Here is a 13,334-nt window from a genome sequence, read left to right as displayed (position 1 = left end):
TAAGCTGGAAAATTCTATTCTAGTGCTTTATTTTCATAGACATTTGTATCTGTAACACTATGAAGGTATGTAATATGTATTTTAATAAAAGTACCTGCTGTTAATGTCTTTGGAAAGTCACAGATTTTCCTTCTCACTTACAGCTATTCTTTAGAGCAGACCGAACAATTTCTGAACTGTGTTCTGGAGGCAGATCCTGTAAAAACAGTTATAGCTCAAGAAAGTGTTCAGCGAAATGAAATTGCTTCTTCATACAGTGCTGCAAAGAACCGGGAGAAGGTGGTATTATCATTATTTATTTATTTACTTATTTATTTCAAATAGCAGTTAGAAATGTATCCAAAGCCACATCAATGAAAACACCTTGCAAAATATTCTTAGCTTCAACATTACAAATTCTTACAGGCAAGAAAAGCTAAGGAAGAGGATGATGTTTTGAGTGAAATATTTCAAGATTATGAGTATCCACAGTATGATGACTTCAGAGCAGAAGCTTTTCATCACCAACAAAAGAGGAAGGAGTGTTTGAAAAAGGCTGGGGAGGCCTATCACATGGGAATGAAGCCTGTGGCAGCATTTTATGCACATCAGGTATGCTTAAATATGGTGCTTTTTTTCTGTGTTTAGAGTCATTAGTAAGTACTGGATTGGAAGGGATAAAAAAGTCATGCCTACTGCCATTGGTAATTAGCTCAGTTACTGTGGTATCTTGAGAAACACCTTTCACTTAAACTTGCATTCGTTACTAATGATGCTGACATGAAACTGATGTAACCAAATTCAGTGTGAAACCTCCTGAAAGATCTCATGCAAGTGCTTAGATATGCTAAATATTCCATAGATTTTACTCTCTCATCCGCATACTCGTAAGTACTGAGATTTGTGTCAGAGTTCACTACTGCATGATGTGGAGTGCAATAAAGATTAGCTGTTGAATCCTCTTTGTGTCCCTGGGGTTCCTCTTAACTGGTGAGGAACTGTTTCTAGACAGGTCTCTTGTACCTTTAGGAAGCAAACAATTATTAAGGTGTGATCTTTTTCCTTGGAATTGTGCTTATTTCATCCTTCATAGGTCTTTGGAAGATTACTGTCAGCTGTCTTTGTGTCCTTATTTTGTATATCTGTATGGGTACGAGCTGTTTTCCAATCAGGATAGTGTAGTATGGTGTGCCATACTTTTTGCTATTCATCTGTTTTCTGAAGCATAGATCTTCTGCTGATCAGTGTTGTAAACTCTGGCTGTGGAGCACAGGCCATCCAGTCTTGATTCAACCACAATGCTCAACATATATCACTAGGGGTGCTCCAAAAGTAATGCCTCCTATTTTTTATTGTGTTGGCTCGCATTATCAGAGACATATTGGTGTTATGGTTGAACCTTCCCACCAATATTATGTTACATGTGATGCAACAGATGACAGCAGAGAGGCAGTCTGGCAAAAGGGCCTCTGACATGGAGGTGCGTGTGAAGCAGAGATGAGTCATTGAATTTTTCCAAGTGAAAAAAATTGCATTCACTGACATTTGTCGACACTTGCTGAACCTTAATGGAAACAGTGATGTTCACAGTGGATATGAACACTGTGAGGCAGTGGGTGGTGCTCTTTAGCAGTGGCAGTGGCAGCCTGAAGGACAAACCACATTCTGAACAGCCATACATATTTTTACAAGTGCAGTGTGCAGGTTTTTGCTCACAGCTGGCAGAAATGTGTAGCTCATCGTGGTGACTATGTTGAAGAGTAGTGTTTTGTAGATGAGAATTTTTTTCTATTAAGTAGTGTTATTGCGTTCTTTGTATCTGTTGTAGTTTCTGTGGAAATAAATAGGAGGCATAACTTTTGGAGCACTGTGTAAAGTCCTCCCTTTCCTTTTGTTCTTAAACATAATCATAAATACAGTCTGGAAATTTATAATGTGTTTTCTTTTAGGTAATAAGAAGACAAACCAAAATACCTTTATTCATGAAAACAAAACACTTAAGTTTGGTGGCTTTGTCCTGTTCTGGTAGTTCTCTGCAAGTGAGAATTATAGGGCTGTTATCTCTGGTCTGACACTAATGTACTTCAGTTGATCCATTTTAAGGAAGTGTAAGACAGACTGTCACTTCAGTTCTCTTGATCCCTTATCAGTCCAGTACCTGTAGTTAAGTCTTTTATTTCATTTCAAATTGTGCTTTCAGATCCTCAAAGACATAATTTGTTAACTTTAGTCTCTCAGATACGATTTCTGCAAGGTTTGTGAGAAACAGATGGTACTTGTTCACGGTGTAGTGTTAGTAATTCCGTACCACTCCTTGCCCTTAATTCCAGTTAAGGCTGTACTGATATCATTAGTCATAAAAGATGTCAAGAAGATTAGGAGTTGCAGTAGTCAACTTGTCAAACTTTTGCACTTCTTGGCGAGTCTGATTTTTAGAAACGCATTCGGAAGAACTAACATCAAATATAACTCAGCAGGGTTTCCCTGCGCAATTAGGGAGTTTCTTTGGTACTGTTTCATAAGTTTTTGTTAAGTACTTTCAGAAAGTAAAATGCAGTAGGAAAAAGTAAAATTGTTAGGATAATAAATCTGACAGTTGGCACAAAGTGTGACTTTTTAGCTCATGTAATGATTTTATATTCTTGTATCTTCTCTAGCTTTTTCCCTTTCTCATGGAGCTTCTGTTTATGGTTTCTTCTTTTTGCCAGCTTTGAGCAGTTTCCTGCAAACAAACTTTATGAAATCTCCTTGTGGGTAGGTAGATCTCACTGAGCTTCTTCTAGGAATCGTGTTGTGCTTATGAACTTCAGTACTTCAAACTGTGAGATTAAAAGCACCCTGTCAGTACTGTTGTTGTGAAGCCAACTACCAACGTAGAGCTTAAATCATGTCTCAGACTGTAATATTCTCCATGTACGTTTGAATAAAGGGTCGCCTTCATGAGCAGAAGATGAAAGAAGCCAACCACGCTGCTGCTGCGCGAATCTTTGAAAGCGTAAATACTTCCTTGCTGCCTCTGAATGTGTTGGATCTGCATGGGCTCCATGTGGATGAAGCTGTGAATCAGCTGTCCAGAGTGCTGCAGGAAAAAAGCAACGGTAGGAAAAAGCTAATAATTCTTGTCTCTTAAAGATTATTCTCCACGGTCACCACTAAGAAATCATTATATACAACAGTAACAAAGGGTCCAGTTGTAATTCAGCAAAATGTGAAAGCAGCTGCCTTTTGTTTAATTTTCTTTTCAAAATTCCCCCATGGAAATTGTTTTCCTTGGCAAGGCAATGATTATTTTTGCTCAATGGTGCTATCCTCCCCCAGTGCTTTTGTACTTGTTTGTAAATCGTTTGCTCCTGTGTTATTCTCTGTTATATTTTTTTATTGAAGACTTGATCTGTTGAAGATTTGATCTTTCCCTTAAGGCTTTTTTAACAGAGATGATAATACAAATATTTGTGTCATATTTGCATCGCTTCGTTGGAAACTTTCATGCTCTTTAAAAAAATTTTAAAAAAAATCACTGTGTAGCAATTGTAAGCACCATGTTTATATTGTCTTCAGCTTTCACATGAAGGTGTGTAGTTTAAAGCTGTCTTTTGATAAGTGTTGTATAAATTTGTCAGCAGAATCTTGAGATCAGAAAAATGCTGCTTCCGTAAGTGTCATGTGTAGCTTTGCTTGAGGGCTTGTTTTGTCTCCCAGTGAAGAGAAGTACTTCACGAATGTTCTTGCTGTAAAAGGACATTTTCTGTATTATTATTTTATCTTACAAATTTACGTGTATTGGTTTTGCTTTTGGATGAACTGTTTCTTGTGCAAGTTACCGCTGCACAAAACTTTTTTATGACAGCTACTTCATGGAGTGGAAACAAAAAATTACAAGTGTTCAACAGGGAGTAAGATGTTCAGTCAGAGCTAATCAAATTACATTATCTTGTTTTAGGAGTAGAACATTTGTTTGCTTTAAGCTACAGTCTCATGCTGTAAGTTTAATTTCCTGAAGCTACACTGACATCAGGAGTTTGGGAATGGTGGGAGGGGCTTCTTGTTCACCCAGTTATTGAAAAAAAATTCATGTTTTCTTACATACATAGGAGAGGGATCTAAACAGGGCACTTAGTGCTGCCACAATTAACTGCAAACAAATACAAAAAGCAAAATAAAAGTTTAGGAAAAATATCCTGTGATCATCTTTAACTGACAGATTTTGATGGTTGTGAGAGTACAACTTCATTTATATTTTATTTCCTCTCTTATAAACTTCCATCAATTTGGGCAGATGTTATCTGTAGGATATGAACCACACCTGACAGGGTCATGTGCTGATCTATTAAATCATGTGCTGCAACACAGCAGAAATTACAGCATGATGTAATAGTCCGAAAACTGCTTGCATTTATGTTTTCCATCTTTTTCCTTTATATATCCACTAACATGTGATTTCTTTATTCGTGTTATTGTCACTTTAAAAAAGTATATAACATCCTCCTTTTAAAATTAATTCTATTCCCAAAGGTTATAAATCCCAAGTGAAGAGTAGATGGTAAAACCAGTAAAGCTGCTGTGGAATTTGAAGGATCTTCTGATGATCACATTGCATATTGTGAGCAATCTAGACTTAAAAAGCTTTGTTATATATGTATATACCAAAGTATATAGTACGTATACTATATAACAAAGCTTTATATATACATATAAATATATATGTATTTATTTTTCTGAGTATCTTTTTCAGAAGAAGGGTAACTACTTTTATATGAATGGCGCATTGTTCAGCATGAGAAAACAAAGTTGTAGATCACTGGTAAAAGTTTTCAGAAAAATAGAGATGAGAAGGTTGTACTGAACACCAAGTCTCTGCAGAGAGTAAATTTTAACTGTTACTGTGCCTGCTATTACAGAGTATCAACAGTCTGGTGGTAAACCTTATCTCTGTGTTATCACGGGAAGAGGAAGCCATAGTCAGGGAGGAGTTGCGCGCATCAAACCAGCAGCTATCAGATACCTCAACAGCCACAACTTCAGGTGAGTTTAGATTTTTTGTTAGTGGGACTTTTGTTTTTTCTTATCCCACATTTAACTAACTGAAAATTGGCCTGTTTTAGTGTACTGCTGAGCTACGAAATTGATTGATGCCTGTCTTCTGTTTCATAAGACCAATACAATTTTACAGCTCAAAACTGATATAATGGATACAGATTAAATCTGAGATCCTTTCTTCTGACATAAGTGAAAACACTATGAGTTGTCTAAGCGCAGTTTAATTGCCTCTTTCCATTTAAGGTCACTGGCTTTTTAATGTGAACAGTTGTTAATCATCCTTTATATTGGTCTCCAACATATGCTTCAGCTCTCAACTTGTATGAGACAGCAATTTAGCAAATCTGGTGTTACTGTCAGTGTGTTTGCTGCCTTTTCTGTATGGGAGTATATATGAAGGTGACTGTGAAGGTGGGACTTGGAGCAGAGACTTCTCTTCCCGTTTCCCGCTCACTTTCTACACAATACAAGAGAGAAAAAGCATTTTGAAAAGAGAAGCAGAATGAATATAACCAAGAATACTTGTCGACCTTTTCTCTTTTCTGAACTCTTACTCCCAGTTCCTGCTGTCTCCAGCTCTTTGCCTCTCCAGACCCTATAAAATCCACCTTTACTGTCACATCCACAGGATATGATGATGATCTCCTGACATGCTCTCTTACTTGACTGAGCACTGTAATGCTTTCCATATGTTTGATGGTGGCTTAGAGATGTGACATTGGATGTTGCTTTCATGTCAAAACTTCATCTTTTCTTCTTTTGCAGGTTTGCAGAAATAAAGCCAGGCTGCCTGAAAGTCATGCTGAATTGAAGGGTTAATGGGAAGAGGAACATAACAAATGAGATGTTGGATTACAGCTAAAAACTTTCTGAACAACTGCAATAATATTTTCTAATCTGTTTTAAAGGATGGTATTTATTAGAAGTGGTCTCAATTTGCGGCAAATGGTCTTGTATGTCAGTTTGTTTCCAAGAATGTTTTCTGGTGCGATAAATCTTTTTTTATATATATTACAAGAGAGAAAAAAAGTCAGGATTTGAAGTCTTCATCATGCGGATTAAAAATTCTGATGAGGATTTTATAATGTTTTTGAAGGAAGTTGAAGTACAATTTTTAGATTCGGCAGCCTTCTTGGCTTACTCAGTCCATAACTCTCACTTCACCCATTTAAATTTCAGCTATTTCAGTGTTTGGGGAGCATAGGACCCTGTACAGCTATTTTGTGATTCAGAACTTTATGCAAAATCCTTCTGAATAGCAAAGGAGAGGTGGGAACTCAGCAACTATTGCTATTTCAAATCCTGTTACCACTGAATGGTACTGTTTCATTTTACAGGTATTTAATAGTGATGTCTTAATTCTGTGCATATTAACTTTGGTAATTTACTTGTGGAAAGTCAGTTTATCTTTGAGACATTTAAAATGTAACATTCACGTTCAATTTGATGTTAAAAATACAGGAATAATTGCCCGTCTTGAAGAAGATATGAAAGGTACTCTGTTCATGGTGGTGTTGCATCTTGAATCTACCTGTGCTTTAAAAACAGAAACACAAAATTGAGCCACAAAAACCAACAACAACCCAAAGACTAAAAAACCCCAATAAACAGAAACACCTGTACTTTGGCATGGATTTTCAATAAGCAGTTGCAGCCTTTTTTCATTTCACCTTCTACAATGAATTACATCTTACACCTTTGCTTTCTGAAGGGCATAGGAATGTATTAAACCAGTTGGTTTTATTTTTTGTTTGCTTTTTGTTTGTTTGTTTCCTAACGTAAAGCTTTGTTTTTAAGAACGGATATGAGTTGTGTATTAGGAATAGTATGAATAGGTTAAAGATTAATAGAGTTTTTCATTTTTATAATAATTTCTCTGTAAATCTTATCCAGGAACTTCATGCACGTGGAATTTCTGTACGAATCCATGTGTGTGCAAGTTCTGCCATTTGTGTGCATGGGTAGCATAAGCAAGGAACTTCTGTGAGAAAAGCTGTGCACAGAAATAGGTTTCATTGCAAAATGTGTTGCTGACAAATGGAAAGACATGAAACTTACTGAATTTACTACTGTATTTACTGTAATAGATACGCAGTGAATGCAGTGTGTGATAGATCAAAAAAATGAGTTTGTCATGCTTTAATAGATACAATAATCTTTTTTGGTGATTTTAAATGCAAGAATAGCTTGAGTAACATTTAATCAAACAGTTTCTTACTGGAATAATTGTTTAAAGTAATAAGTTTTATGTTTTTTGTGGGTACTTTATTCATTCATGCCCCTTCTCCTTGTTGAGATACACTGTTAAGCAGTGTTTGAAATACAAAATATTTGGGCTCCCCAAAGAACGCTAGCAGGGTTGTTTACGCTACTGCACCTGTGAGGTGAAGCCTGTGCTCCATCCTCTCTGACTGCCTAGAATGAGAAACTGATGCATCTTTCAGGCTCTGGGGCTGCAGACATCTGAAATGTCTACATGGAGCTAGGATCGTTCTTCTGGACAAAGAAAGTTCCTTCTATTTTTGAGCACATTTTCCTTACTACTGCTTTTTGTACTGGGTGGAGATGTGGCTCTCTGGGGCACATCTTTGCAGCATAGTCTCTGCTGGTTGCCTTGAGTTACCCAGCAAAGGTCTCAGTTTATGCTTAGAAGTGTCAGTGTTGAACTGCTAGGCACCAAAGTTATAGTGTATGTGAGCTTGTACCCAGAGAAATGCTTACACTGCTGGTTGTGTTGGGAGGGGCACTCAGCACATTTACGCCATTGTGGCACGGACAAAGACAGCTTAGATTTTGGTTCAGAAGATGAGCAGGAGTTGTTGCCTTGTCCATCTGTTCATCTTAGCCTAGTTGTTGATACACTTAACCTGGAGGTGAGAAGCACAGCTTTTCTCCTGCTGGCAACTGCACCTGGTTCTCACCCAGAAAATGCCCAACCTAGTGGGCTCAGGGTCCTCTTGAAGTGCCACTTTCTGAGCTTTTCTTGAGCCTGCTGCTGTAAGATTAACAAAATAAAAAGAGGAAAAACAACATTGTGTGAAAGAGATTACAGTTAAAAAAGTCTATGGAAGGTGCACCCACAGATTTTCTCATTATTTTCTCTCTTTATGTGTTTAACCAAATAGGGTTAAAAATGTGCAAGGCAAAACCTATGCTCCACACCCTACTAGGAGAGCTTTTCTCCTAGTCAGGCAGTGGAGAAGAGCAGAGCTGGAGCAGCTTGGAATGCTTCTCTTTCTTTATCTCTGTCCCTTGTGCCTTTGAGTACAGGCCTGAGGTACTTTGGATACCCTACCTTCCTACAAGCTGGTTGTTTGCCTAATTATAACTTGTTGGTCTCAGGCTGAATTTAGATGAAAACTGTGTTTTAATCTTGTAAGAGGCAGAAGCAGTCTTGCTTTTATTAAAATTATAGACAAAACCTCTATCAGCTTCAGCAGCTTGACACGAGGCATTGCCCTGCCGATTCAGGGGAAAGATGATGAGCTCAGCTGTTTTCATCTGTAGGAGTTTGTGTGCTTAGAAGCTTTACTGAATAGGATATGGAATGGAGCAGCAGATCAGTGCAGGGAGAGAAAGTAGGGTTCTATTATTTGAAAGCATGAAGATTCTTAGTTCTTGCCAAACTATCCAGAAAAACACACTGGAATTCTTGTGTTTCTTCAACTGTTTTTTATAATAGGATTACTACCTTATAGCAGTATGAATTATTTAAGATAGGGATGTTTGAAAACGACATTTGAAAAGAGGTTATGTTCTAGACTTCCAGCCTTTCTGACGTCTTTTGCAGTTGCATCAGTGCGAGTCATGAGGCACGTTGTGAATATTGTGCATTTTGTATTTGTAACCCAGGTAGCACTTAGTCGTATGGCCACCAGCACTCTGAAATAACGCGCGACTTTTCAAATGCCTGTGTTGTGTGCCACTTGTTAATCTACTCAGCAGCATGTGGTTGCAATGGCTGCTCACCTCTGATGTGACTTGGTTTCTTCTTCTATGAAACATTTTAATGCTTACTTCTGATTTTAATATAGGATGATTCTCAAATTGTTCATGCAAAATTCAATTCAGTGCTGTAGCACTGATGTGTAGCCCTACAGTAAAGAAAGAAAAGGAGGAAGGACGGAAGAATAAGTTCCTATGTGCAATGGAGATTGTTATTCTCCAAAGTGGTGCAAGTGTTTGGAAGTATATTTCCATTGGTCACGAAAGCAGTGGGGCAGAAGTGATTTTTAAACAATACCTTGATATTGCTAGGATAAACTTGGGTTTTGTTTTTAATCATACGTGGTATAATCTTGTTTAAACTTAGTGGTTTTTTATAGGCCTGCTGAAGGACACCTCAGGCAAAATGTAACTGGCATTTTTTGTGGCTATTGGGAACCATTGTGACATGGAAGTCTTCATTGTAGCAATGCAGATGCCCTTGTTTAACCTGGTTGGTTGTATGTAGAGAGTCAGGAAAGATCTTCACATGTTTAGCAGAACATGTGTTCTAACATGAGCAGATGAAGAGTAACCAAATCGTTACTTAGTCTTGCCACAAAATGTCTAGTAAGTAAGAGGACAGTTTTTATTGTCGATGATAGCCATGAAAGATCATAGTAATTGTACTGTGATAAATCATACGTGGACTTCATGTTGCTCATGGTCATGTCTTCAAATGCATTTCACGTTTACAGAGTAGCATTGCCCTCTTCACAGAGGGAGGAAGAGGACAGAGTACAAGCACTGAAAAAGAAATGTTTGTTACCACGATGCCTGTGTGTCGAAATTAACACAAATGGTGTTTCAAATGGTGAAAACCCAACTGATAATGCTATTTGAATGCTACTTCAACTAACTGAAGTATGCTGAGTACTACGTGACTCTATGTGAATATGCATGTGAAAAGACAAGAGTATTCTGGTAGCTACCAGGGGTCAAAGCTGTCAGGACCAGTACATTGGAAGATATCAATGTCTATTTTTAAAATGAAATTTAAGAGAGAAAAAAAAAAACATAGATTTTTTTAATTGTATAAAGTTGTAATTTTGCTGTTAACTGTAATTTTCATCTTTTTTTCTACTGAAACACAATTTTGTAATTGCATTTAGAATTTCTAATGTGAAAAGGAATTTACAAAATCTAGTTTAATAAAGGATTTTTGCCACAAGTGCAGCCTTCTGTCTTTCCTTGGGAGAACGCATTTCGGCTTTTATCAGATTTTGTCAAATAATAGACTTGGAGTCCTGCATGGAAGCCACTTGTCCCAACTTCAGGGTGCCATCTGTAGAGAGAGAAAGCGACCATCTGCAGGCATAGAGAGGAACAGATTTGTGGCCTGATTTTAAGTGATGTGAGTGGGAGCCGAATGCTCATGTTACTGAAAATAAGGGTTGTGGTTTTAGGATTTATTTATTATTTTGCCTGAAGTAGCTGAAGAGATGGAAGTGTTTTGTGGGAGATGAAGGTGGTGGCCTAAGTCAAAGGAGGGGCAGGTCTGAGTGCTATACAGATGGGTTTTTAGTGGAGGATGGTGTTCTGGATAGAGCTCATTTGATGAGAACCCTTTGCTCACAGGAAATCATTGGTCAGATCCTGAGGAAAACAATTGCTGTGCAATCATGAATTCAGAGCTCATACGCCTGGCTTTTCCCAAAGCCATTTTGTGCAGATATTGCTATATTGTGCTTCTGGAAGAGTTGGAAAGACCTGAGAGCAAAGTGCTGGCACAAGTCCTACGTATTTTATTACCTGAGGTGGGGAAATCTGATGTTGGCATGAGTTAACTCCTGCAGAGTCGGTCCTGTGACTTTGTTGTCTCATAGCCTGGGTACAGTGCTGGAACAGGCCAGCTTTGTGCATTTGCATAGGAAGCCCTTCTAAACTGAAGAGAACACCGAAAGCACGATTTGGAAATGTGAAAACTTGGTAAATGCTAGCTTAGCTCTGACAGCTGATTTTGAGCCATAACCACTGCACTGCAGCCTCAGTGAGTGTCTGATTGGGTTTTGGTCATCACTTACAGACTCCTTTTCCTGGCAGCCAGATCCATGTTGGAGATTGGCCCCTCAAGCTGCAGTGTTTCAAAGTGGGAGTTGATCCTGGACTCGCCTTCTCTGGAGAGTTTTTTGTTTGCAGTGCCCCATGCGGACTCACAGCTTGACTCCCATCCTTGCTACAACAGCCTGCACTGATCTGACAGCTCCTGCTTTGGCTGTGCTTTCATTTCCTTGTTGTGCTGGGCCAGCCCTGAGCTCCTCTGCTCACAGCTGGGAGTTTTCTCCTTGTTTGCACTCCTTGGATTCTGAAAAGCCTTCTCCCTTTTTAAGTGTGAGAGGTGCCATATTTTGAGTTATCCCAACTTATGGAAATGGTTGAACACTATCGCTAACCATTGAAGTCTAGCAAGAAATGCATTTTTTGAGGCAGATGGAAAATGTCACCTCAAATCATTAAAGGTGGTGTCTGCTGGTGGAACATGTCAGAGATCTCAACAATAGGTGGTGCCCTTACCAATGACATGGAGTGGTGGTGACATCGTTACTGTGCCCCTACCAGGGCTGTTGTTTCTCTGTGGAGTGTGCAAGAGGATGTTACTACATGTCACGTGCTATTCATTTTTTTCCCCTCAAAAGGAGACTACAGTATTCAGTGTTGGTGACTTTTTTCTTTCTTTCCCTATGGGTGGGGTAGGGTTTGTTTTCAAAATGTTATTGCTGCTCTGTGCTAAAGGCAGGCGAGACAAAAGTGCATTTTGCACTTAGATTTGATGAGTGATAACGTGAGGTTTTCTCCTGCTGCTGCCACATGTTGCTCTTTGAAGGTTGTCTGGTGGCTTGGACAAACAGCGATCAGTCTGCTCAGACTGTCGTGAGAATTACTTGCTGTTTGATGCAGCCCTGTGTAGCTGCAGGTGCTGCTGGTGGTAGAGAAAACTGTCATGGAGAAGAGTCCTCTTGGTTCTGTTAGACTTTCTGGAGCCTGGCTGGGCTGACTGTGGCTTCTAATCAGTTACTGCCAGATAGAAGTTCACCTTTTCCTATAGCTTGGGTGACTTTCACATGGCATGGAGATGGCAGCCTCCTTCCTCCAGCTCCCACAGTGCAGTGCTGATATACCTAAACCATCATCTTAAAGCATGAATTAAGTTCACATTAACTTTTAACCCTGCCTGCAAAAACAGAAAGGACTGAGCAGGCTGGTGAGCTCAGGACAAAAGCCACCGTCTTGCTTTCCTCCCTAGACTGCATTGTATCCTCTGTAATGGTGCTGGGCCGAAAACCAGGTTTGTGTGCTCCTTGTGAGAAGAAATGCTTTTCAGATGTCTCAAGAGACACTTGACCTGCCCACTGCACCACTGAAAAGAGCCTGGCACCATTCCCTCTGTACCCACTCCTCACATATACACAGACATTGATGAGATCTCCCCTGAGCATTCTCTGTCCCATGCTGAACAGTTCCAGCTCTCTGAGCCTCTCATCATACAGTGGTCTTGTGCCTTCATCATCTTTGCGGCCCTTTGCTGGGGTCTGTCCAGTATGTCCATATCTCTCATGTTCTGTGGAGCCCAGAGCTGGACCCAGAAATGCAGGTGTGGCCTAATCAGTGCTGAGCAGAGGGAAAGGATCATTTCCCTCAGCCTGCTGGCTGTTCTCTGCCTAATGCAGACCAGGAGATCGTTTGCCTTCTTTGTAGGAAGAGCACACTGGAGGTTAATATGGAATGCTTTCTCTACCAGTTGTTACCAGCATCCTCCAAAATGAGAGGCACAAGAATGAAATGGCCCCAGCAAGGGAGGGGAGAGCAGGAGGGAAATGGGGGCTTTCAGCCTAGGCCAGGCAATAGAAACTTGATGCCAAAATACTTCCTTTGTGCAAAACGTACTTGTCTTGTTGGATGCTAGCTCCGTCTGACAGCTGCTTTGTGCTACATTCTGCTGGGTGCCCATGCAGTGCAGAGGCTGGGGAGCTCCCAGGCATGACAGACCTCTTCTTCTTTCCATGAAGAATGAAAGGAGGAACAAGTGTTTCCTCAGAACTCCTGACCTCTGACGATACTTCCTTTCTCTGCTTTCCTTGTCGGTAAAGCACCTGAGCGGTGTGGCCCTTGGGCAGGTTCAGGGTGGAGAGAGCAGAAAGCCAACAGGGCTCTGAGGCCTCAAAATCCTTCAGGCTGGGTGCGATTTCACAAGGAAAACTGCTGGAGCTTCCCCTGTGGTTTCATCAGAGCCACTGGGATCACTGTGCTAAACCCAGGCAGGAGGGAAGTTGAGATGTCCCTGGGGAGAGGGAGCATGACACTAGCTGGATAGTTTGCAGAAACAGATTGGGGCT

General features: G+C 39.8%; 1 protein-coding gene across 11 annotated transcripts in view; it reads left to right on the top strand.

Moving 5' to 3' along the window:
• The window catches only part of N4BP2 (NEDD4 binding protein 2), a 50,523-nt gene extending 40,352 nt beyond the window's left edge, over positions 1–10,171 (top strand). For all 11 annotated transcript variants that reach the window (XR_001555194.3, XM_085547237.1, XM_015862382.3 and 8 more), the window contains 5 exons: positions 144–279; positions 406–591; positions 2,909–3,077; positions 4,878–5,001; positions 5,782–10,171. Coding sequence is in view for 10 of the 11 variants with exons in the window: in XM_085547237.1 (XP_085403363.1) it covers positions 144–279; positions 406–591; positions 2,909–3,077; positions 4,878–5,001; positions 5,782–5,827 (661 nt within the window). In the remaining variant the exon portion in view is untranslated. The remainder of the gene's footprint in view (positions 1–143; positions 280–405; positions 592–2,908; positions 3,078–4,877; positions 5,002–5,781) is intronic.
• The last annotated feature ends 3,163 nt before the right edge of the window (positions 10,172–13,334 follow it).

The sequence above is a fragment of the Coturnix japonica genome, chromosome 4 (assembly GCF_054131305.1).
Source record: "Coturnix japonica strain WE chromosome 4, WE-NBRP24, whole genome shotgun sequence".
In the NCBI taxonomy this organism is placed as follows: domain Eukaryota; kingdom Metazoa; phylum Chordata; class Aves; order Galliformes; family Phasianidae; genus Coturnix; species Coturnix japonica.
Note: the sequence above shows the minus strand (reverse complement) of the source record. Positions and strands in the feature narration are given on the sequence as shown.